This window comes from Uranotaenia lowii, unplaced genomic scaffold, assembly GCF_029784155.1.
Source record: "Uranotaenia lowii strain MFRU-FL unplaced genomic scaffold, ASM2978415v1 HiC_scaffold_661, whole genome shotgun sequence".
Classification (NCBI taxonomy): domain Eukaryota; kingdom Metazoa; phylum Arthropoda; class Insecta; order Diptera; family Culicidae; genus Uranotaenia; species Uranotaenia lowii.
In genome coordinates, this window is record NW_026598602.1 from 3465 (window position 1) to 24720 (window position 21256).

The 21256-nt window shown below is 40.5% G+C and overlaps 2 protein-coding genes and 1 long non-coding RNA gene across 5 annotated transcripts; 1 reads left to right on the plus strand and 2 right to left on the minus strand.

Moving 5' to 3' along the window:
• Positions 1 to 578: 578 nt before the first annotated feature.
• LOC129760566 (uncharacterized) lies at positions 579 to 6510 on the plus strand (the record flags this gene model as incomplete). Its single annotated transcript, XM_055758222.1, has 4 exons — positions 579 to 705; positions 778 to 1011; positions 1072 to 1628; positions 4877 to 6510. Coding segments are annotated over 4 exons (2180 nt in total), but the record flags the coding sequence as incomplete, so codon positions are not given.
• Positions 6511 to 13481: 6971 nt separating this feature from the next.
• LOC129760564 (SAP domain-containing ribonucleoprotein) lies at positions 13482 to 15299 on the minus strand. Its single transcript, XM_055758219.1, has 3 exons — positions 15065 to 15299; positions 14877 to 14970; positions 13482 to 14810 (listed from the first exon to the last, which is right to left on the minus strand). Exons 1-3 carry the CDS (start codon positions 15092 to 15094, stop codon positions 13939 to 13941), a joined length of 996 nt encoding a protein of 331 aa, XP_055614194.1. The 5' UTR covers positions 15095 to 15299; the 3' UTR covers positions 13482 to 13938.
• Positions 15300 to 15315: 16 nt separating this feature from the next.
• LOC129760565 (uncharacterized) lies at positions 15316 to 17843 on the minus strand. 3 transcript variants are annotated; one of them, XR_008740362.1, is made up of 7 exons: positions 17613 to 17843; positions 17353 to 17559; positions 16871 to 17287; positions 16414 to 16541; positions 16174 to 16337; positions 16007 to 16100; positions 15318 to 15943 (listed from the first exon to the last, which is right to left on the minus strand). It is a non-coding gene; the product is annotated as an uncharacterized LOC129760565 (long non-coding RNA). The 3 variants fall into 3 exon arrangements; XR_008740363.1 differs by having other exon boundaries at positions 15316 to 15943; positions 16002 to 16100; positions 17353 to 17843; XR_008740361.1 differs by having other exon boundaries at positions 15319 to 15943; positions 17353 to 17843.
• Between the last annotated feature and the right edge of the window lie 3413 nt (positions 17844 to 21256).

Genomic DNA, 21256 nt, shown 5'->3' on the forward strand with positions numbered 1-21256 from the left:
AACGACAGAAAAAGGGATCGTTCATATCAATTTTGTTTCTATACCTAATTGTGTTACTATGCATTGGATCGGAGCGAAAATTTATACACGGGAGTTTCACAGGACGAAGGACCTATTCCTGATTTCGGGTGTTCTTTTAGACGGTCTATAACAGTTTGATATACTATCTAACGGGCTTTTCAAAAATACTGTTTAATATTTTATGCAATATTGTCGTGAAAATGCATCTTAATTACTTTTCACATACACTCATCACATAATAGAAAATAAAAGCGAAACGGAGTTTGTACGGGATCAGCTAGTACTTGCAGAACCATTTTAAACTTGAATTGGGATAGAGCCAGTTGAAGTGAAGAAACTCTTTAAGCTAAGGCATACATTTCTGACGGATTTGGTATGAAACGCATGTTCATTGTCCAATTTTATTTTACAAGATATTGTCATTATTCAAGTATAAAGAATATAGGTAGTCCAAAACAAAAAAATACCTTCAAGTCGTACGGAATAACCACCTCTCAGAAACTCAATAATATACGGCACCGTAAGAAAAATCTTGTAAAACCTTTTCGTCAACCCAGGTCACGGAGCCGATGTAAAGTGCGTCCACTGGCACCCGCAGAAGGGGTTGATCGTTTCCGGCAGCAAGGACAACCAGCAGCCCATCAAACTCTGGGACCCCAAAACGGGCCAAGCGCTAGCTACTTTGTAAGTTTTTCATTTGTAAGGTCGATCTCGTTGATTTGGGGTCTCATTTTTTTTTCTGGGGATACATTTTAGGCATGCTCACAAGTCAACCGTGATGGATCTCAAATGGAACGACAATGGCAACTGGCTGGTTACCGCCTCGAGGGACCACCTGTTGAAGTTATTCGATCTGCGTAATCTCAGCGAGGAAGTTCAGGTATTCCGAGGACACAAGAAAGAAGCCAGTGCAGTGTCCTGGCATCCCATTCACGAGGGTTTGTTCGCTTCCGGCGGGTCCGATGGGTCCATTTTGTTTTGGAATGTGGGGTGAGTATGAGCTACTTTCGATTAAAATGTCGTATAATTTATTTTGAATCTAAATTTCAGAACTGACAAGGAGGTCGGAGGTATCGATAACGCTCACGAAAGTATAGTTTGGACCTTGGCGTGGCATCCGCTTGGACACATCCTATGTTCCGGGTCGAACGATCACACCATTAAGTTTTGGACCAGAAATCGACCGGGTGATCAGATGCGAGACAAGTACAATCTCAATACGCTTCCGGCCAGCTTGGCTGGTCTGGACGAATGTGAGCTCGAGGATCATGTAGTGATTCCGGGTATGGGACCGGAAGATAAGATCGATATCGCCGATAGTCTGGGAACGAACAATAACGGTGTGATTCCTGGGTTAGATTTTGCAAATGTAACCAACTTCAACGATAAAATGCGGGAAAAGAAAATTCCCTACAGTAAACCCATTCCGCGGAACTTCCAAGCCCAGTGGAACGAAGCGAGTAAATACGATGAACCGATCAACGTCAGTTCGTCTGAGGATATTAAGGATGTAATTACGCATATAGCTGACACAACTCTGGTTTCAGCCAGCAGTAAAATGGCTCCGTCGGCTATCATTTTGTACGATCGAGTGATACCAGTGCAACGTAAGTATTGAGATTTTTAGAAATAACGACTGTACTCTGGAACGTAACCAATAGACTGCCCCGAATTTGTATGGAAAATTCAAAACCTGTGAAATGTTATGCGCTGCAGGCTGAAATTGATTCTAGTCCTAGTACAAGATCTCATGCCAATTTTGGACCAGATCGGATCATGGGAAGGGGTCGCTCAACGAGCCTGAAGTTTGAATGGGATTTTGAGACATTTTGTTCGGGAGAAACATGAAAAACCAGTTTTTCATCAATAACTTTGGTTCCCGTCGGCTGATTTCCATCAAAAACGGGTTTTCTTAAAGCTTAGATTATGAAAAATATTTCATCCGAAGACTGCACTTCGATAAGAGTTAAGATAAGAAAGTTATTAGGCTTCAAAAATGGGCTAACTTTTTTAAGGACGGTATTCATCACTGTTAATGAGTCGAGGCGGTCGAACATATTGACGCCTCATCAACAGTGCTGAATACCACCGTTAAAAAAGTTAGCCCATTTTTGAAGCCTAATAACTTTCTTATCTTAACTCTTATCGAAATACAGTCTTCGGATGAAATATTTTTCATAATTTAGGCTTTAAGAAAACCCGTTTTTGAAAGAAATCGTCAGACGGAAACCAAAGTTATTGATGAAAAACTGGTTTTTCATGTTTCTTCCGAACAAAATGTCTTAAAATCCCATACAAACTTCAGGCTCGTTGAGCGACCTCTTCCCGTGATCCGATCTCGCCCAAATTTGGCATGAGATCTTGTACTACGCCAAGGATCAATTTTAGCCTGCAGCGCATAACTTTTTAAAAAGTCAGGTCATCTGGGGCACTCTAGTAACCAAGCAGATCTACGACCAGAAGTTTTTTATTGACAAATCTCGCCTGGACGTTCCAGAGAAGTACTAGGAGATAATGTTAAAAAACTTGAATCTAGTAGGATGTAAAATTTGGATGACGATAAGTGGAAGCTGTCAATCAGTAATGGGTTCTAAAAGATTGACACACTTAATAGCCTATTTTATATAGAACGCTTTCTAGATCGATGGTTTCTTTCCATAGCATTTCCATAGGTCTAAGCGAAGGAAAACAATCTGCATCATTTGTCATAATTTCAGGCAAATATAACATTCTAAATAATTTTGAAAGACCGGCTCAAAAGATAGAAAATGTGTTGAAGCCCTTTGGTCAGTGGAATGGAAAGATCTTCACTCCCTTGCTGTAACTCGACAACTTTCCATGGCACCCGTTCGACGAACTCCACCAGGATAAGGCTTGACGGCCTTCCAGTGGTTCTGATTTGACGACCTTGTTTGGCTTCAGGTCGACGGTCTTCTTTTGGCCCCCAATGGATTCGGACCAACGACCTACCAGGGCACCTGTCTGACGATCTCTGGTATTTCCTGGCTTTTCGATATCTCCGGTTCCAATTTTCATAGTACGTTTTTTTAATTGCTGCGTTTACGCGACTTTGCCTAGGGCAGTACTTGGGCCAACTTGGCATAGTACCATTTATCAATTGTTTACTAATGTGTGTGTGTTGTTTTTCGTCTCATCGATTGCTACCATGTGACAAATATTAACATAATTGATAATTTTCACACCAATTATTTGAAAAAAAAAGTTAGTCCATAGTGTGCAATTTAATTGGATGGGTTAGGTACCTACTTGGCGTTTAAAAAAATCTGGTCGATGCACTTTTTTTTGGAAAATATATAAAGGGTGTCCAAGATGAAATTGCCACACACATAATTGATTCGCAAAATGAGTGTTTTCATCCAATTGTCATAAAATTTTCAGGGATTGAAAAATAACTATTATACTTCATGTTATCATTTTATTCATAATTTATTTACAGTCCATACACAAATGCCCGCAACTTGGCCTTAACCCCAGCCATAAGATTCTGCACAACCTGTGAATCAACCGATTTTTGCAACCCATACTTTCTTCAGTTCCTCAACTGTCTTAACTACAAAGAAGGTGCTGCTTCATAGTCGCTCAGTACTTCTCGATGGAGCGGAGCTCCGGAGTTTTGGGAGGGTTGAAAATTTTGGGCACGAAATTGACTTTAATGTCCGCATACCACTTCAGCACGTCCTTGGAGTAGTGGCATGAAGCCAAATCCGGCCAGAAGATTGTTGGGATGTGGTGGGCCTTCAGGAGAGGAAGCAGCCGCTTCTGAAGGCAGTCTTTCATGTACACCTGTCCATTCATCGTGTCCTGGGTCACGAAAGGTGCACTCAGCTTCCCGCACGTGCAGATGGTTTGCCAAACCAGGAACGCAAATTTTGACATCTTCTGAGTGCGGACATGCTTCGGAACGCTGAACTTATCCTTGGCCGTGAAAAACAGGTTGCCGGGAATCTGTTTGAAGTCGGCCTTCACATATGTTTCGTCGTCCATGATGCAGCATTCAACTTTCGTCAGCATGTTGAGGTACAACTTCCTGGCACAAGTTTTGACGGATTTGTTCTGCTTCTCGTCGCGATTAGGGGCCTTTTGTACCTTGAACGTTCGAAGCCCAGCCTTAGTTTTGGCCTTCTGGACAAAACTTCGGCTTAGGTGCAGCTTCTTAGTCACATCCCGAACAGGGGCGTTCGGGTTTCGTTTGAAGGTCCCAACTACGTGGTTGTGGTTTTTGGTGTTGTACGGAATACTTTTTCCTTTACTTCTGGGCTTCCGATCGGTGGTCAACCGTTCCTCGAACCACTTAGTCGCTCGCGACACCGTGGAATTCGCGATTCCCAACGTTTTAGCGATGGAACAATGCGAGAGATTCTGTTCCCGTGATGAATGCGCAAGATTTTATCACGCACAAGCTGTTCTTTCGACTCCATTTCCGCGAGTTTTGATCACAGGACTTTAAAACTTGCAGAGTGTAAACATTGCACTGTGAACTAAATCCACCCAAATTTTCATTAAATTCTACCCAACGGTTTGAAAAGTTAGAGCAATTTCATAGTGTGGACACCTTTAAACATGAAATTACTAATATTACTGAAAATTTCATCAATTTCTAAACATGCAATCAAAAGTTGTTCAGGCTAGCACGTCAAATGAAAAACGGTTAAAATTGGGGTATACCATCGAGAAACCTTGGAACCAGGAATCAAAACAGGAAAACGGGAAAAACAGATGTTTAAAAAAAACAGATTTCAGAATTTAGATTAAAAACTCCGACTCATGATCAAGATTCAGAATTTATTTTTCTAACTCAGACTCTTTTATAAATACACTTTACCATCATTTTCAGCATGTTCCGATTTGGAGAATGCCATCCTGGATGGACGGGAAGCTCTGCATAAATACATTCTCATGGGCCTGATCCCGGAAATCCATGACATCATACCGCCAATCACGGAACTAGATCTGCTTAGCCTGGAACAGAATGGCGTTGACGAGTACGCCAGTCGGGCGAACCTGGAGATAGATCCTACCTTCATCTACAACAAATCAACCACGAGTATTGAACCTTCCGAGCCACCAGATGCAACCGAGCCGCTCCTTTCATCGACATCGCTGATCAAGCGAAGGTCTCCTCCACCGCCTCCTGATCCTACAGCCGGCATTCCATCCTTGCTGCAGCTAGACATTTTCCCTCCTCCGAATATCAACTTCAGCACTGACGAGCGAGAAGACGAAATGGCTCTGAGAAACAGCAAAAAGGGACGGGAGCGAGAGAAGGCTAAAGAGCAAGAAATAATCAATCAAGAACAAGAGATGCGACACTGGGCAGAACATAACGACGTCAACTGGGATGACGAAATGGAAGACGGCCCCACCATCAAAAGCGAACCCGCCTTCAGACAGCATTCTCCGGAGCATAACAGTAACGGCAAGTGGTCCAGCTACGACAACGATGGTGCAGACGCCGGAGGACTGGGAGGAGACTCCTGGGAGCAGGAACTGAACGAACCCAAAAGCTTCGGTGGAGATCGGACCAGGGACAGCAACAGTAGAGATGGTCCTGGCAACGGCTTCCAAAAACAACAGTCCTCCAGCTTCAACTTCAATCAGGGTCCTCCACCGGGCAACTTCGGTGGACCAAACACGTTCGGAAGCTTTAATCCCAATGCCGGACCAAACACTTTTGGCTCTGGTCCAGGGTCCAACACCTTCAATCGACCCCCGAATACCTTCAGTCAACCTCCGAACAGCTTCAACCAAGGTCCAAATACTTTCGGCAACAATTTCAATCCGAATCTACCGCCTGGACCACCACCCAACTTCACCGGAGGACCTCCACCGAACTTCAACGCCGGTCCTCCCGGAAGCTTCAACCCCGGCGGCCCACCACCAGGCAACTTCAACGCCGGTCCTCCATTCGGAAACTTCCACTCCGGCCCACCACCACCAAACAATTTCAACAACTTCAACAACGGTGGCGGCAACAACTTCGATGGCGGGAACGATGACTGGGTGCGTAACAACCGCGGTGGTCGAGGGAACATGCGCGGTGGACGAGGCCGGGGAGGCTTCCGAGGGGGTGGTAACAACAACAACTGGAGAAACTAAAAATAGATTGTGGCCGCTCCGAAACACATTTGTACATTTACAATCTTTCATCCCATTGGGAAGGAAAGCATTCGAACCAATCAGAGTCGAATCCTGGAAAGCGAGCTGAGCGATCCTAGCTAGTTGACTAGCGGTAACGTTTTAAGTGCGATTAGTTAATTATTGTGTATGCGTATGGTACTGAACGAACGAGCAAGCGAACGCGAGTGGAAGTGATGATGAGGTCGTGAAAATGTGTATAACGAGCCCATTTCCTAAGTTTAGAGAGCAACCACGTACCGGAGGTTACAAGCAAGCAAACATTTAAACAAGCTATAAACTGTGTAAAGCTAAAGTATAAGAATAAAAAAAAATCAGTATAACAAACAAAAATATGGGGCTAAAGTTTTTGATGATCTTTCGTTTCAAACCTCCATTCCGTTTTTCAAAGTTAAAAAATCACTGGTTCTACAACAAGAATTTTAGTTGAACGCTCACTCGAATTTCGGATAGGTCTTTTTCTCCGTATTGGCGTACATTGCAACAACAGTCACTAGAATTACTACTGGAAACACGTAAGTCCTTTGAAAAATATGTCCGTGTTCGTCTATTGAGCGTCGTGTACATGTGCGAGGGCTTTCCTGGGTCCCGAGGGCTAAGTCTTCTCGACCGCAGTTGCTTGTGGAGTCCATAGTAGGCACGACTTCTGCTGATTATTCGCCTCCGGATCTCACGGCTGGTGTTATTGGCTGCGATCACCAGTGAGCCGAGATAGACAAACACTTCGACTATCTCCAGCTCGTCACCGGCGCCGTCGATCGTGACCTTGTTACTACTGGACAAGCGGGCTTGGTCGGTCTCGGATCCGCAGGCCAGTATAGAATTTGTCTTGGACGTATTAATCATTAACTGATTCCTTCCTGCTTTGCGTTACAGTTTGCGGTAGATCTCCTCCACATAGTGTCGTGATTCCTACGAATATTCACTCAAACACGTCTGTCGATCACAAGAATAGATCAATGACTGATTTTATTTTGTTTGTTTCGCCCTGTTTCGCCTAGTGTTGCAAAAATATACATATAACGTTGCCATAGAAATTTATTTTATTTCATTTTTATTCAGTGTTGCCGAACTAAACTTTTATTCTGTTCTTTTAAATGAAGATGACTCCAAATCGTGACGATGAACAAAATACGACGTCAAAGCACGATCCCGGAGGCTGTACACTAGGATTGGTTGATCTTGGATCGATCTTTGCGAGATCGATCTTTTGAATTCAAATTTCCGATTTTTTGGATCGATTCTTTTGCCTTACAGAAATCGATTAAATCGGTTATTTTCGATCCGATCTTTCGATCTTTTGAAGTTTTTTTTTCTATTTACTACGCAGATTCCCAGAATCAGTTTCGTGCAATTTTGACACCGTGCACCACCCAAATGACTGCTTTCCGTAATTGGTGCTACCATGCTTCTTATAGTTAGGTTCGAGACCAACTTAAAAATAACGTTTTTTTACCTTTATATTAAGCATTTGCCCGGTTTTTCAATGAAAAATAGGAGACAAGTCCGGTCCTGCTCGGATTTATTCGATTTTTTTTTAAATGGAACAAAAACTACAAAAAAAAAACGGTTTTGTGAATGCTTGATTCTTTAAAATATTTTTTTTTCGAATGCCTCTAATAGTTATGAATCAAATAATGCATATCTTTTATAAAAAAAAATACCAATTTCAAATAATTTTTCTGCACGTTTCCCTTACATGTCTGGCATTTACTCAGATTTGTCGTATATTTATAGAATGGAATATTTAAATGATTTGCCTGGTTTTTGCTACATTTTTAGATAAATTGCCTGTTATTTCCCGGCCCGGCTACGTGCAAAAATAATTCTCTATACTCTTAAAGAGCTTTTTGATCGAATGCTCAAGTAATCGAAAGTTCCAAAGAGTGCCACTTGAAAGCTCACTCAAAGTTTAATGTGGTTTAATTAAGCATTCATAGCAATTTACTCAGGTTAAGAATGAAGTTCTTATCGAAACTTTCAAGTTTGATAGTTGAAGCACTGACCATACTAACAGGACAGTCGATTTCGGTTTTTGGATAATTTACGCACTCTGGAATCGATAGTACGCAATATCGATTCCAGAGTGCGCATCTATCGATTTGAAGAAATGCTATCCCAGTTAGAAAGTGCCACCCGACTTTCGCAAAAAACAGGCAATTCAGACGACAAAATCGTGCAAAACAGGTACATTTTTCCTACAGGGCATTTCTACCGGAAAAATTATAGGTTAGCCACCTGCCGTCGGTATTGCGAACCTGCTAAATTTAACGAAAAAAATTAGCCAAAAAATGATTGAATTTTTGTTCTAAGTGTCCTGTCAGTATGATCAGTGGTTGAAGCTTGATTGTTAGAAGGCTCTTCAGCGTTTTGAATGAGACCACAATAAAAAGTGTTTACAGAAAAATTATCCTTTTTTTCTATCTACATTAGAATTATTATGTATATTAAATTAATATTTTAATATTGCCTCTTTTCTCAATGAAAATTTAACAATTTGGATACTTGAAAAATTGAACTTTACCCTTCCAGATGAAGGCTGAATACGTAATCCTTGTACCATGAATGAACTGTGAATGAACTTACGGTATTTCAAAACACCAGCTTAAATAATTATCTGTAGGCTTTTCAAATAAGCAAACATCTAATGAGCTAACTTGAAATGGTTGAATTGTTTTTATCATTCAAGTTATAATATTACCACTTATTCCTTTCTAACTTTCCTAAAGTTTAGACTTGTTACTATGTCGTATTGAGGAAAGCATTTATTTATTTTTTACATATGATTTTCACTATTTACATCATCATGAAGTAGTCTTCAGGCAGCATCCCTCTCAAACAAAATTTTAAAGATCGATCTTGCAGAGATCGATCCTTTTGCTACGATTTTTTAGGTGGATCGCTCCTGGAACAGTTCAGCTGGATCGATCTTTGGAATCGATCTTTTCCAGAAGATCGAACAATCCTACTGTACACGACTACAAGCAGCTTCCAGGACGGGAGTTTTATACGGCAAAAAGAAGGGGAAAGGTAGCAGATATTTTCAAGTACATGAAACTGTCAAAGTTCGCGAAGAAATATCTGGTTTGGCAAGCCATCTGTACCTGTGGCTTGAAAAGCAGCATTTTCATAGCTTCCGGAACTGTCAACCAAGAAATTTACGTGAAAGAGTGTTTGAATAAACGTCTGCTGCCTTTCCTGAACAAACACGGTTGTTTCGTACTGTTTTGGTCGGATTTGGCATCTTGCCATTACGGTAAAAAGGCCGTGGAGTGGTACGTCGCCAACAGCGTGCAGGTGTTCCCAAGGACAAGAACCCTCCCAACACGCCAGAGCTCCGCCCAATTGAGAAATACTGGGCTATTGTCAAGCGGAACCTAAAGAAGATAAAAAAACTGCTAAGGACGAGCAGCAGTTCAAGGCAAACTGGCTTTCTGCGGCGAAGAAGGTGGACAAGGTGTCTGTACAAAATCTGATCGCAGGGGTTAAGCGTAAAGCCCGGCAATTCGCATTTGGAAAAGCGGAAGCCTAACTGAATATTTTTCCTGAATTTTATACTAATTAAACTTGAAAAAGAAATTTATTTTGATTTTTTAAATAAACGATTTCAACGATTTTTGACCGTATCACCCTTTATTTATCAAATCTCTGTGTCGAAAATGCGCTGAAAAGTGTACTGTGCCAAAGATGATATGATTGAACAAGCACTACTGCACGCAGCGAAAAGATTTTTTATTTCAAAGGAACGTGCCGCAAAAACAAAGTTTTTATCGACGCAATAGAGCTGATATAAAAGATTTCCACTGCTGGCGATTCGGAGCCAGCGTCTTCACTTGCTGCCAGCCAAGGTTCGCGTCAATCGTGCGGATTTCAGCGGCTTGACTTCAGCTTCTGGGCCTGCCTCTTCTTCGATACCCATCTGGATTCCAGTCAAGCGCAAGCCCCACTCTGCAAATCTCGTTTTCATCTCTTCGCAGCGTGTGCCCAATCTATCTCCACTTACGTTCCCATATATCGATTTCTAGCGCGTTTTGATGACACCGGCGATGAAGTTCCACGTTTGAAATCCAGTTGCCAGGCCACCAAGCGCGGATGATGTTCCGCGAAAACTCCGTTTTTTTGACAGTTCGTTGACGCAGTATCCCATATGTCGGCTCAAAGACGGTGCAACATTTGTGCTGACAAGGATGCAATCGATCGCAGGTGCTTTGTTGGATTTCATGTCTTTGATTGCCGCTTCTATTTCAGCCAGCGAGGGCTCTTCCGCGTTGACGCCATTTATGCGACTTACTGTTGGCGCTGCGAGCTGCGGGTTCTGTCGGCCATCGCTTTTTGTGACTCGGAAGAGTTGTTCGAAGTGCTCAGTCCATCGTTTGAGCTGATCTGTTCGATCAGTCAAGAACTGACCTGCTTGGTTTTTTAAGCGGTATTCTAGCATTAGTCCTTGCACCACTAAGGCGGCGAGAAATGTCATAAAGTAATCGGATATCTCCATTGGCGGCGGCTCTTTCTCCTTCTTCGGCTAGGGAGTTTGTCCAGGCTCTCTTGTCTCGTCTACAAGCTCGTTTAACTGCCTTTTCCAGCTCCGCATAACGTAAGCGGGCGGCTGCTTTGGCTGACTCGGTACATGCCTGCTCAATTCCGACTTTCGCCTTTCACCGATCATCGACCATCCTCCAAGTTTCATCCGACATCCATTCACTTCTTCTTCCACAAACTTTACCGAGAGTACCATGGCTCGTCTTGATAAAGGCATTCTGGATTCCACACTACTGTTCTTCGACTGATCCGTCTGTCGGCAGCTCCGAGGCTCGGGATTCTAGCTGTTCAACGTATGCCCTTTTCACCTCTGGATTCTCCAACCGGCGGACGTCGTTTTGACACCCAACTTCCCCCTCGCGCCGTTGAACACGCGCAACTCTCAGTCGTATCTCGCCAAAGACGAGGTGATGGTCGGATGCAATGTCTGCGCTTCGCTTGTTGCGGGCATCAAGAAGGATCCTTTTCCATTTTCGTCTGATGCAGATGTGGTCAATTTGATTTTCTGTTCGGCCATCTTGGGATACTCAAGTGAGCAAGTCCCGTTACGACACTTATGTGCTGGTCGATGGTGAAAGAGCGATCCACCGTTCACCATGTTGTTGTTGCCACAAAATTCTACAAAAAGCTCTCCGTTTTTGCTCACCTGCCCTAGATTATGGCGCTCCATGATGTGCTCAAGGTCCTGATTGTCGGAGCCAATTTTTGCGTTGAAGTTACCTTTATAGTGGATTTGAATGTCACCCTTTGGAATTTTCTCTACCACGCTGTTCAGTTGACTGTAAAACTGCTCTTTCTCCCGCAAATCAGCAACGTCAGTTGGCGCCTAACACTGGACTTTTAACCCGTGTTCTAAATCTGGCTACGATTATTCTTTCGTTTATCGGTTCCCATCTAACGAGGGCCGCATGAGCCTGAGGGCTTAACAGAAAGCCAACTCCTCGTTCTCGAGTAGCGTGTTCTTCTCGTATGCCAGAATAAAGCAGGACATGCCAGGACTGTGTCTTTGTGTTCTCCAGCGTTAGGCCAACGGAGCTCGCTCAGTCCCAGAATTTCAAGCTTGAGGAGGCTAGCTTCTCTAGCAAGTTGAGCCAGCTTGCCTGGTTGTGCAAGGGTTAAAACGTTTCAAGTTCCAAAGTTTCAGGTCGGTCATTTCTTTCGGATTCCGTAAAAAGTTAATAAATCGGGAGCAGTAGGTTGTCAGCCTAAGGTCCTATCGCGGGATAATAGGACTGCCATCTTGGACCAAAAATTTGGTCGTATCGCAGATTCTAGTGGGTGGTGTAGTGAATATAAATTTATAACGGAAATCTTGCGTTTGTATACTTAAAATCCCGTGCTAAGTTGAATTTAAGTGCAAGAAAATCTGAGAAATTGGAAATTGACAAAAATTTGAAAAACAGCTTTCTTTAAAAATTCTTCAAAAATTCTTTGTTTCGTATTTTGAAAATCTAAAAACGCAAAAATGTACCAAATTACGTCAACATTGCAATCCTCTTTTCAAAATTTATCTAAATTTATCTTAAACAATTTTGACGATTCATTGATTTAAAAGTACGATTTTTACACCACTTTTTTACATTTTTGTAGTCATAATCTTAAAAAATTCCAAAAAAATATATACTTATGACCAACGTATAATTTCTAACTTCAGCTTTCTTGGACACTAAGTGAAATTTTCTCTGAGCATTCCGCAGCTGATTTAGGCCGATGACATAGTGAGAGCGATGAGATGCGAATTGGCGAACGCGGCCAATGCGAACTCGAGCGGCGGAACAAATTGACATCTGCTTTGCCGCGTTGAGTTTGTCAGGTTTAAGCGATTCACATACATTTTCATCAAATGTGGTTCGCCGCATTGAATCGCATTCGCCGGTTCGCATCGCATCGCACTCACTATGTCATCGGCCTTACAGTCTCTTTTTCGAAGCATGTTTTTTAGGATTTTTTTCTTTGACTTTGAATAACGGAAAATTGAAGGGTTGGATGGAGGTGCATATTTTCTGAGAAACATATTTGAGTTACATTGCGAGGTAAAACTATAAATTCTGAAAGAAAAGGTTGAGAAACAAGAGATATGGCGGTTTTAGTCATGAGTATGAGTGTCAAATTGACTCTCCAGGGACTGTAACGGGTAAAAACTTCAGGGACGGATGAGGATTAAAGTGAAACCCAAATATCGTTGGAATAAAGAAAAATTTCATTAAATTAACTGAAAAGTCTTTTGAATCAAAAGCATTACATTATTTAAAACAAAGAAAAAGTTTTGATTCAAAGTAAAACATTCCTTCGAATCAAAAGAAAATGCATTTGAATCAAAGGCATTTTTATGATCCCAAAATCAAAGGAAATTTTCCTTATTTTTGCGGCACTTTCCTTCGAAATAAAAAATCTTTTCACTGCGTGTATACCTACTTAAAAACATCAGTCATCACGAAAATTTAAAAAACAATCAAAGCAAATCTATTTTACGAAAGTGAAACTATCGTTTCAAGTCTTCTTTGAAATAAATATGTAGTTTTTACTGAATAAAAACAAACAAATTTCTAACAGGCGTCGAATAATTTTATAATTCGACCGAAAAAATATTTTTTTTTTAAAACTTCTGGCTATCATAGTCATAATTAAGAGATGTTTTTTTCAGTGAATTGGTAGAATAATAAAGCTAACACAAAATAAACGACATGTTTTAGTGAAAATGTCCTAGTGTTTTCAAAATAGTGATTCAAGGGATGAGTTTGGGCACCAATTAGAACTCCATTACATCCACTTGGTTGTGTTTTATTGGTTTTTGTTTCAATCAATCAAAATTCCTTACTACAGTAGGTACTTCCATCGGATAGACTACACACGAGTTTGTTGTGTACTTATATAATGAGAAGAGTTTCACACAAATGTGTTGTTAATTTCGTTCACTAAAAAGGTTGTTGATAGTAGGTTATTTCTATTCGTATATTATTAGTAGGTTGTTCCAGTAAATACAAAGAAAGTAAAAACAGATTGATTATTCATTTGCTGCTAGTTTTCATTAGGGGCCGCTTCCCAAACACTTTGATGGCGCCAGGATTCTGGACCCCTCTCGAGTAATCTTGGATTATGCGCAGTAATTACAGAGTATGGAGTAAATAGGCTTCTACCGGGATTTTGCTTCCCTTTTGTTTGAAAGTTAGGGGGAAACAGCTTTAAGATGAAAATAATCTTATACAACATGATAATAATGTCCTAAGCGGCATTCTTGAACCGTTCCAGCCGAAGGCGAGCCTTTTCGGCATAGTCTGGTTTTGTGCTTGCGGCGCTACTGCTGTCGTCAGTGCTGCTCGCGGTGATGGCAATCTTTCCGGTAGTCGTCGTGGTTGGCAACGTTACTGCGTTTGCCGTGGCCGATCCACCGAATCGTTGCTGTCGCTTGATCAGCTTCTCATCCTGTTCCAGCTTTACCATTTTATCGGAAACGCTAACACCGAATCGTTCGGCTCGCTTTTTGAGGGCTTCTGCCGAAACCAGGCTGCTTGTGTCGCTTGTTTTAACTGCGGAACCCGTTGTGGTCGTCGCTGCCCCTCCACCGATTCCAAATCTGGCCGCCCGAGCCTGCAGTTTAGCGTCCTGTGCCTCGGCACTTTGTGGACCAAACTTTTTAGCACGCAATTCCAATCTTTCCTGAGCAGACAGCTCTGTCAGCTTGATGACCTTCCGCTGAGGTTCATCGGTTGATGGGGTGGTTCCATTATTGGTACCCCCATCTGAATCTGACTTGGAATCAGCCAGAACAGTTTCAGTGGCCGTTGTAACAACAGCAGGAGTTGGCACCGAAATCGAAATATTTCGCTTCAGGGCCACCTTTTTCGGTGGTAGGATAAGAGTCTTTCCTTTCTCCTCCAACTCCAATCCATCCTTCAGAGCGTCCAGTTTCGGCTGATCCGGAGATTCCGATTTCGAGGCCATACTACTGGGAGTCGGAGATTTCAAAATCTGATCTTCCTCAGCCGTGTTGTCCTTCAGCTTGTCGTCTTCTTCCTCGAGGATGTCATCATTGAGTTCATCGTCATCTAGAAGATCTTCCGAATTTGCCGTATCCTCAAGAGCATCAACACCGTCTTAAAAAAAAATGTTACATACAATTTTCAACCCTTCGACACCGGAAAATTAAAAAAAAAACTCACCAACAATAGCCGCCTGAAGTCGATCTACTAACTCATTCTTGTTTCCAAGGGTACTGAGACCTCGATTCTTAAGCTCCTTCTTGAGATCAGCGACCTAAAATTAGACAACAAAATAAGTTCCCATAACTCCCTAACGCATAACCTCTCGATGCGTCTGGATTTCCTGCATTGGAGAAAAAATCACTTACCTTCATTTTCGATATATCGTTTTCGCCCATTGCGATTGTTTTACTGTTCAACTTCCTGTGCGTTTGCTTCAACGATAACTGCCGGGTCAAATTTTCCTTAATATACGTTTAGTCAATCAAAATTAAATCGAGTAAATCGGGGAGACCGAAAAAACGAAACGAATGCAATCTCGAATGCGAGCCGCTTGGTTGCAGTTTTTTGATTGAATTTTTTGGGTGCGACGCGTGCGAAGGGAGCTTTGTTTACACGGTAACAAAAGTTACTCTATTCTGTATAAAAATCCATACAGTTTCAAGAAAAGTGTCTCCACTTAGTTTTATGTTTGGGCGCTCTACGCAGAGCGTGAGCAAAAAGCTTTTATACATTTTGAGCTTTAAAGCCAGTTAGTCAATTCTGTATATTTTGACATGGGGATGCCCATGCATTTTGATAATTTCTCTGCAAAAGTAAAGTTAGAGGAATTTCTTCGGAAAAAAAGGATATTTTCAACAATTAATTATTCTTTATTTACATCATTATAGGCAATAATATAAACAAAATAGAAGACTCGCTTCTGTTTGGCCGTCAGTATAGGTTCCTTGGTGGCAATCGTCCGGAAAAACCTGTCTTCCACCACAGTGTTACATGAATTCGGTTGCCGTTTCCTGCTGTGCAGGTCAACTTGGAAACGTCTACATTTGTACTGCATGCACTAGAGATTGTTCCGAAGATGAACATCCGTAATTCGGTTCTTCGGGATCGTTTGCGAATTTGACTCGAACCACACCTTTCAGGGCTTTCTCGGGACAATTGAAAAGGAAGGCCCATTCTATCAGTGCGTGTACTGCCCTATTTTGAGTTCGCCAGCGATCGGAGCAATTTTGGGGACTTTTTACTTCCTATACGGGATAAAGAGAACATTTAGGTATGACTAGTCAGAAAATTGAAATCTCGAACCTTACATCCGGATGTCCGATGAATCCAACACTGATCAGCTCCTTATCGACATACAGTTTTTCCATCTTTCTCAAAGCCAATTGATCAAAGTGCCATTGCCTATGGTTAAAGAAATCGTCGGATACTGATAGCTCAAGAAAACCACCCATCTTTGGGTCAACCAAATGTATACCTAATGCTGATGGACAGATGCTTGTGAGGCATTCAACGCCGGAAGCAGAACACCGATTGAATTGAGAACCAGCGTGCCGTTCCCCAGATATATTTACTCTGCTCAGCACCGGTTTCTGACTGCCCACTCAGCACAGCTGTGAAATCGGACCAACTAATGTGCTCCTGTAAATTGTAACAACAATTACGAATAGATAATTTATCTTACAAATCTGAATTATTCTTGATGGTAGTTTCCTACTTCAAAGATTTTAGCCTCTAGCATGTCGTTGTCTCCCACCGTCGTGTCCGAAGTTGAACTACACCGTTGTTGAATCTGAAATGCAACGGTGTGCAATTCGTCGATATTAATGCCAAGGAATGTTGTTACTGAAAAATAACATAACGTATAAAAATGAAGTTAAATTCCACTGAAATTCAATTTCTAAAACAATGAAGACTTAATTTAGATTGTTTAACATACTTTAACCACTTTATCTAAAGAAATGACATTATCAGTTCCGTGATTAGAGAAGAATTAATTTGTTACAAATTTATATAAAGTTTAGTTGACACAATTACTTCATTTCTGTTGAACTCTAGGTAGTTATTGAAATAATGTCTATTTCAAAGAATTTCAATGAAAGTTATATACAAAACTGAAATGCGAAAGGCATCAAGAAGATTTTCAACAATTAGTAGTAAAAATCGATACTTACTATTTGGACACAGTATTTGAATTCGATATTGTCTATCCGCAAGCCTTTTACTACTTTTAAGTTAAAAAGTAATGACATGGAGCTTGGCATGGTTTCGCAAGTAAGCGACCGGATTGTTACTATCGTCTGGGAGCATCATTTTTTTTGATGCAGTTCCTGTTTTGAGTTCATTTGTAGCAGCAGAGTTTTCTTCAGCACTTTTTTTTTTAGCTTTCGTTCCTAAAATTGAGCCCACCGTCAGGTTTCGACTGCTGTTTGGAACCTCAAAATTAGTAACTGCATGTTGTTCTTCTCAATCCGGTTATTGTTCCTGCTATCTCTGTGGTTCTTTTTGTCGGGGATTTTCAACTGCCGACGTAAAAAATGCCTCAAGATTTCTTCACATGCTTTTATTCCAAATTCTGCTTTTTGTTGCACCTGCAAATAAACACAAATAAATGTAAGCACCAATCAATTTCAAGGAAGTAAGGAAGCTGGTTTACGAAAATCACGGGCTATCCGATGATCTCGTTCAATTATCTGGAAAAGCTTCGAATCAGATTAGAACCCCTGAAGCAACACCAATCATCACAGCTGTAATCATTTTCCAAGATCCAGTCGGCCAGAAACACAACGGATGGTTTTCTCCGGGTGCCGAAAAGGCCGGTTATGGGAAACACCCAAATGCAGCAACTGTGTGGGCAATATTCCTGAAATAACAAAGTAGGGTTAAACAAAGAAGGTCAATGTTTAAATTACATACCTTTTGCGAACGTAAAATCGATAAAATTTGACCCGACGTAGCACATAAGTAATGAAATTAAAAAACATTAATGATTTGACATCCCCGTCCAAAGCTTTCCAACAACAGCAAACTTTTTATACAGAGCTGAATAATCGAGTTTTAGTTCACATCTGTATATTGACTATCTAAAATTACTCAAAATTGAATTGGGGATATACAAATTTTGAGCAACAAGTGATTAGTTATAATGAAAGTGTAATCGCAATACATTTTATGAATAAGTCAATTTTTCCGTGTACATGCTATCGACGGAGCGCCGTTGACGTTTCCCAGCTGTCAGCGGCAGGGGTGTGCAAAAAGATACACGGAAAATAAAAAAAAGGTAAAATTTACCTTTTTGCGAGGTGATTTTTTTCCACCCCTCTTTCGAGGTAAATTTTACCTTTTTTTCATTCACCTAGCAAAAAAGTAAATTTTACCTTTTTTCAATTCACCTAGCAAAATGGTAAATTTTACCTTTTTCGCATTCACCTAGCAAAATAGTAAATAATATCGTTTTCCCATTCACTGATTTGAAAGGTAAATGCTAGTTGGTTTGTTCAATAAAAATGAAAACAAAATTCATTCAAAAATTTATTTTTATTTTAAAAACAAATAGGGACAATTATATTATTTTTTAAATATATCACCTTGTTAAAAAAAATATTGAGGTAAGTCCTTTTTTCGCCAGGCTCGTGGCAATTCGGCTTCGCATTCTTCCGCGCCATAATGGCGACTTATCCAGTCAGGTCCGGCTTTTCCGGAATGATATCTGGAGGATGACGTGGTATACACCTCGAAGCTGGGCTGATCTGAAACAAAAGCAAATTATTATAATGAGAACCAGCACAACTAAATAATAGCTAAGAAAACACTTACCATTCTGTTCCGATTTTTCCATATTGGCACACAACAAAACTTCCCTTCTGAACGACAAAACAGCTTAACCTCAATAAACGGATTCGGCAAATAGTTCTTTTTTTCGAGATGATTGTACCGTTTTGTTTAGCTCAATCCAGGTCAATTCCACCTCGCTACGAGGTAAGTTTTATCTTATTTGGATTTACCTTTTTTTATAGGTGAATTATACTTTTTTACTGAGCTCAATTCTGGTGAACTTCACCTCGCTACGAGGTAAGATTTACCTTTTTTGGATTCACCTTTTTTCTCGGTGAATTGTACCTTTTTTTTCACCTCGATTCAGGTCAATTATACCTCGCTGTGAGGTGAGTTTCACCTCGAAGAGGTAGAAGTTACCTTTTTGGCTTTCACGAGCGTTCACCTTTGCTAACTCGGTAAATTTTACCTTTTTATTATTTTCCGTGTAGAACTTTAACGATGTAAATCAAAGGTGCCAAGTCTCCTGCTTTTTTAGGATTTGTCCTGATTTCCGAGAGGCCGTCCTGATTCTTCAAAAGCGCTGAATTAATTCTAGAGTTTGTCTTGATTCGAATGAACCATGATAACCATGAACCAATATAAACAAAACTGAATTATCTACTGCAAACGATTAACAAAAATATTAATTAACATCTACATTTTTTAAACTTTTTTTTTTAAATCAGTAAAATAATAATTATTATTTTATTGTCCTGATTAAAAAAAAAGGTTTGTAAAATGACCCGATTTGTCCTGACTTTAAAGAAAATATCTAAAATATGACTAAATTTATAGTTTAATCACTGACCACACTGACGTGACACTTAGAACAAAAATTCAACCATTTTCTGTCTAATTTTTTGTTGTCAGATTTTGCAGGTTCGCAATACCGACGGCAGGTGGCGAACCTGAAAAATTTGACAAAAACTGCCCTGTAGTAAAAATGGTCCTGTTTAGCCCGATTTTATCGTAGAAATTGCGTGTTTTATTTTTAAAGTTGGGTGGCATTTCCTAACTGGGATAGCATTTCTTCAAATCGATCGATGCGCACTCTGGAATCGACATTGCGTACTGTTGTAAAAATTATCCAGAAAACGAAATCGAGTGTCCAGTCAGTATGGTCAGTGGTTTAATGATGAAAATTTGGAACAAATCTGAAATTGAAAAGTTTAACCGGTAAGGCCGATGACATAGTGAATACGATGCGATGCGATGCGGTGAATGCGATTCAATGCGGTGAACCACATTTGATGAAAATGTATGTGAATCGCGTAAACCTGACATACTCAACGCGGCGAAGCAGATGTCAATTTGTTCCGCCGCTCGAGTTCGCATAGGCTGCGTCCGTAAATTTTCCGCCAATTCGCATCGCATCGCACTCACTATGTCATCGGCCTAATACTCTTGCGGGTTACATGATATTGAAAATTTTCAATGATATTGATGTTTTTCGATATAAGCTGCTGTTCAGCCAAGGTTCTACTTGCTTCAGTTGCATAAATTGAAGCGTCTACAATACCTGAATTTCGCTTTTATTATACATGTTATTTCCCTCAATTATGTGATGTCCTAAACTACTGATTTTTTCGCACTGTGCGGTGTCCTGATTATTGGCAATAGAACCTGGCACCCCTGGTGTAAATCCCGCCTTTTGACAGACACCTTCAAAAAGTACGCAGCCATATGAAAATGTCGCGACCCGTGCAAATCAAAAGGGCTTATGACCAGGGGTGTCAGGTGTCCTGATTTTTCAGGATTTGTCCTGATTTTTGAGAGGCCGTCCTGATTTTTCAAAAACGCTTGAATTGTCCTGATTTTTGAAAAATGACGTTTAAAATGTCCTGATTTGTTCTGATTTTTGAAAAATATCTAAACTTTAACTAAATTTATTGTTAAATGGTGAGAAAATCAAATAAATCTTCTACAAAACAGTTAAACTAGTTTAATCGATGATAATCTTTGGTTCAAATGATATTTAAATAGTGTTTTTCGATGTTATCCAAGTTTTTTCTCGCTGTAGTTGCATAACTTTAGGCGTCTTCAGCACCTGTATTTCGCCTTTAGTTATGCAATCTAAGCATAGCTGCATGTTATTTTCATCAATTTAGTGGTGTCCTGAAAAATCCTGATTTTTATCATTGCGGTGTCCTGATTTTTATCAAAACCACCTGGCACCCCTGCTTATGACACTCATTGATTATGTACACTGATAGAAAATATCTATTGAAAACGTATAGCAAAAGCCATGTAGTTTTGTTCAAATCAATCGTCCATTAAAGCTAAATTTTAGTCGATTTCTTGTTTTCAAAACAAATAATAATAAACTAATTTATTTTCTTTGCTTACTTTTACGGACTTTGTCTTTCTAATCAACTAATTGTAAAAATTACTGATGAAAAAATATGAATTAACATTTTTTTTTTTCAAATGGTGTTTGGAATTAATGCTCGATTTCATGCGAACGTTTAATTTCAGTGTCGCATACCAAAAGAGAAATAAAAAAAATTGTCGAAAATTTTTACTTGTGTGCAGCCAACATCGTCGGGAGTGCAAAAAGCGAAACCATCTTGAAATCTTCGCGGAAAATCTAGGTTTTCTACTCATTTACCGTTGTGATTTAGGGCTTCCAAGAAAACCAAGGTGAAAGGCGTTGCCGGAAGTGCCGAGTCAACAATTGAATCTGGACAGAAAAGTGAATTTAGCCAAAACCAGCAAGTTTCTCCAAGTGGTTTTCACCGGACAAC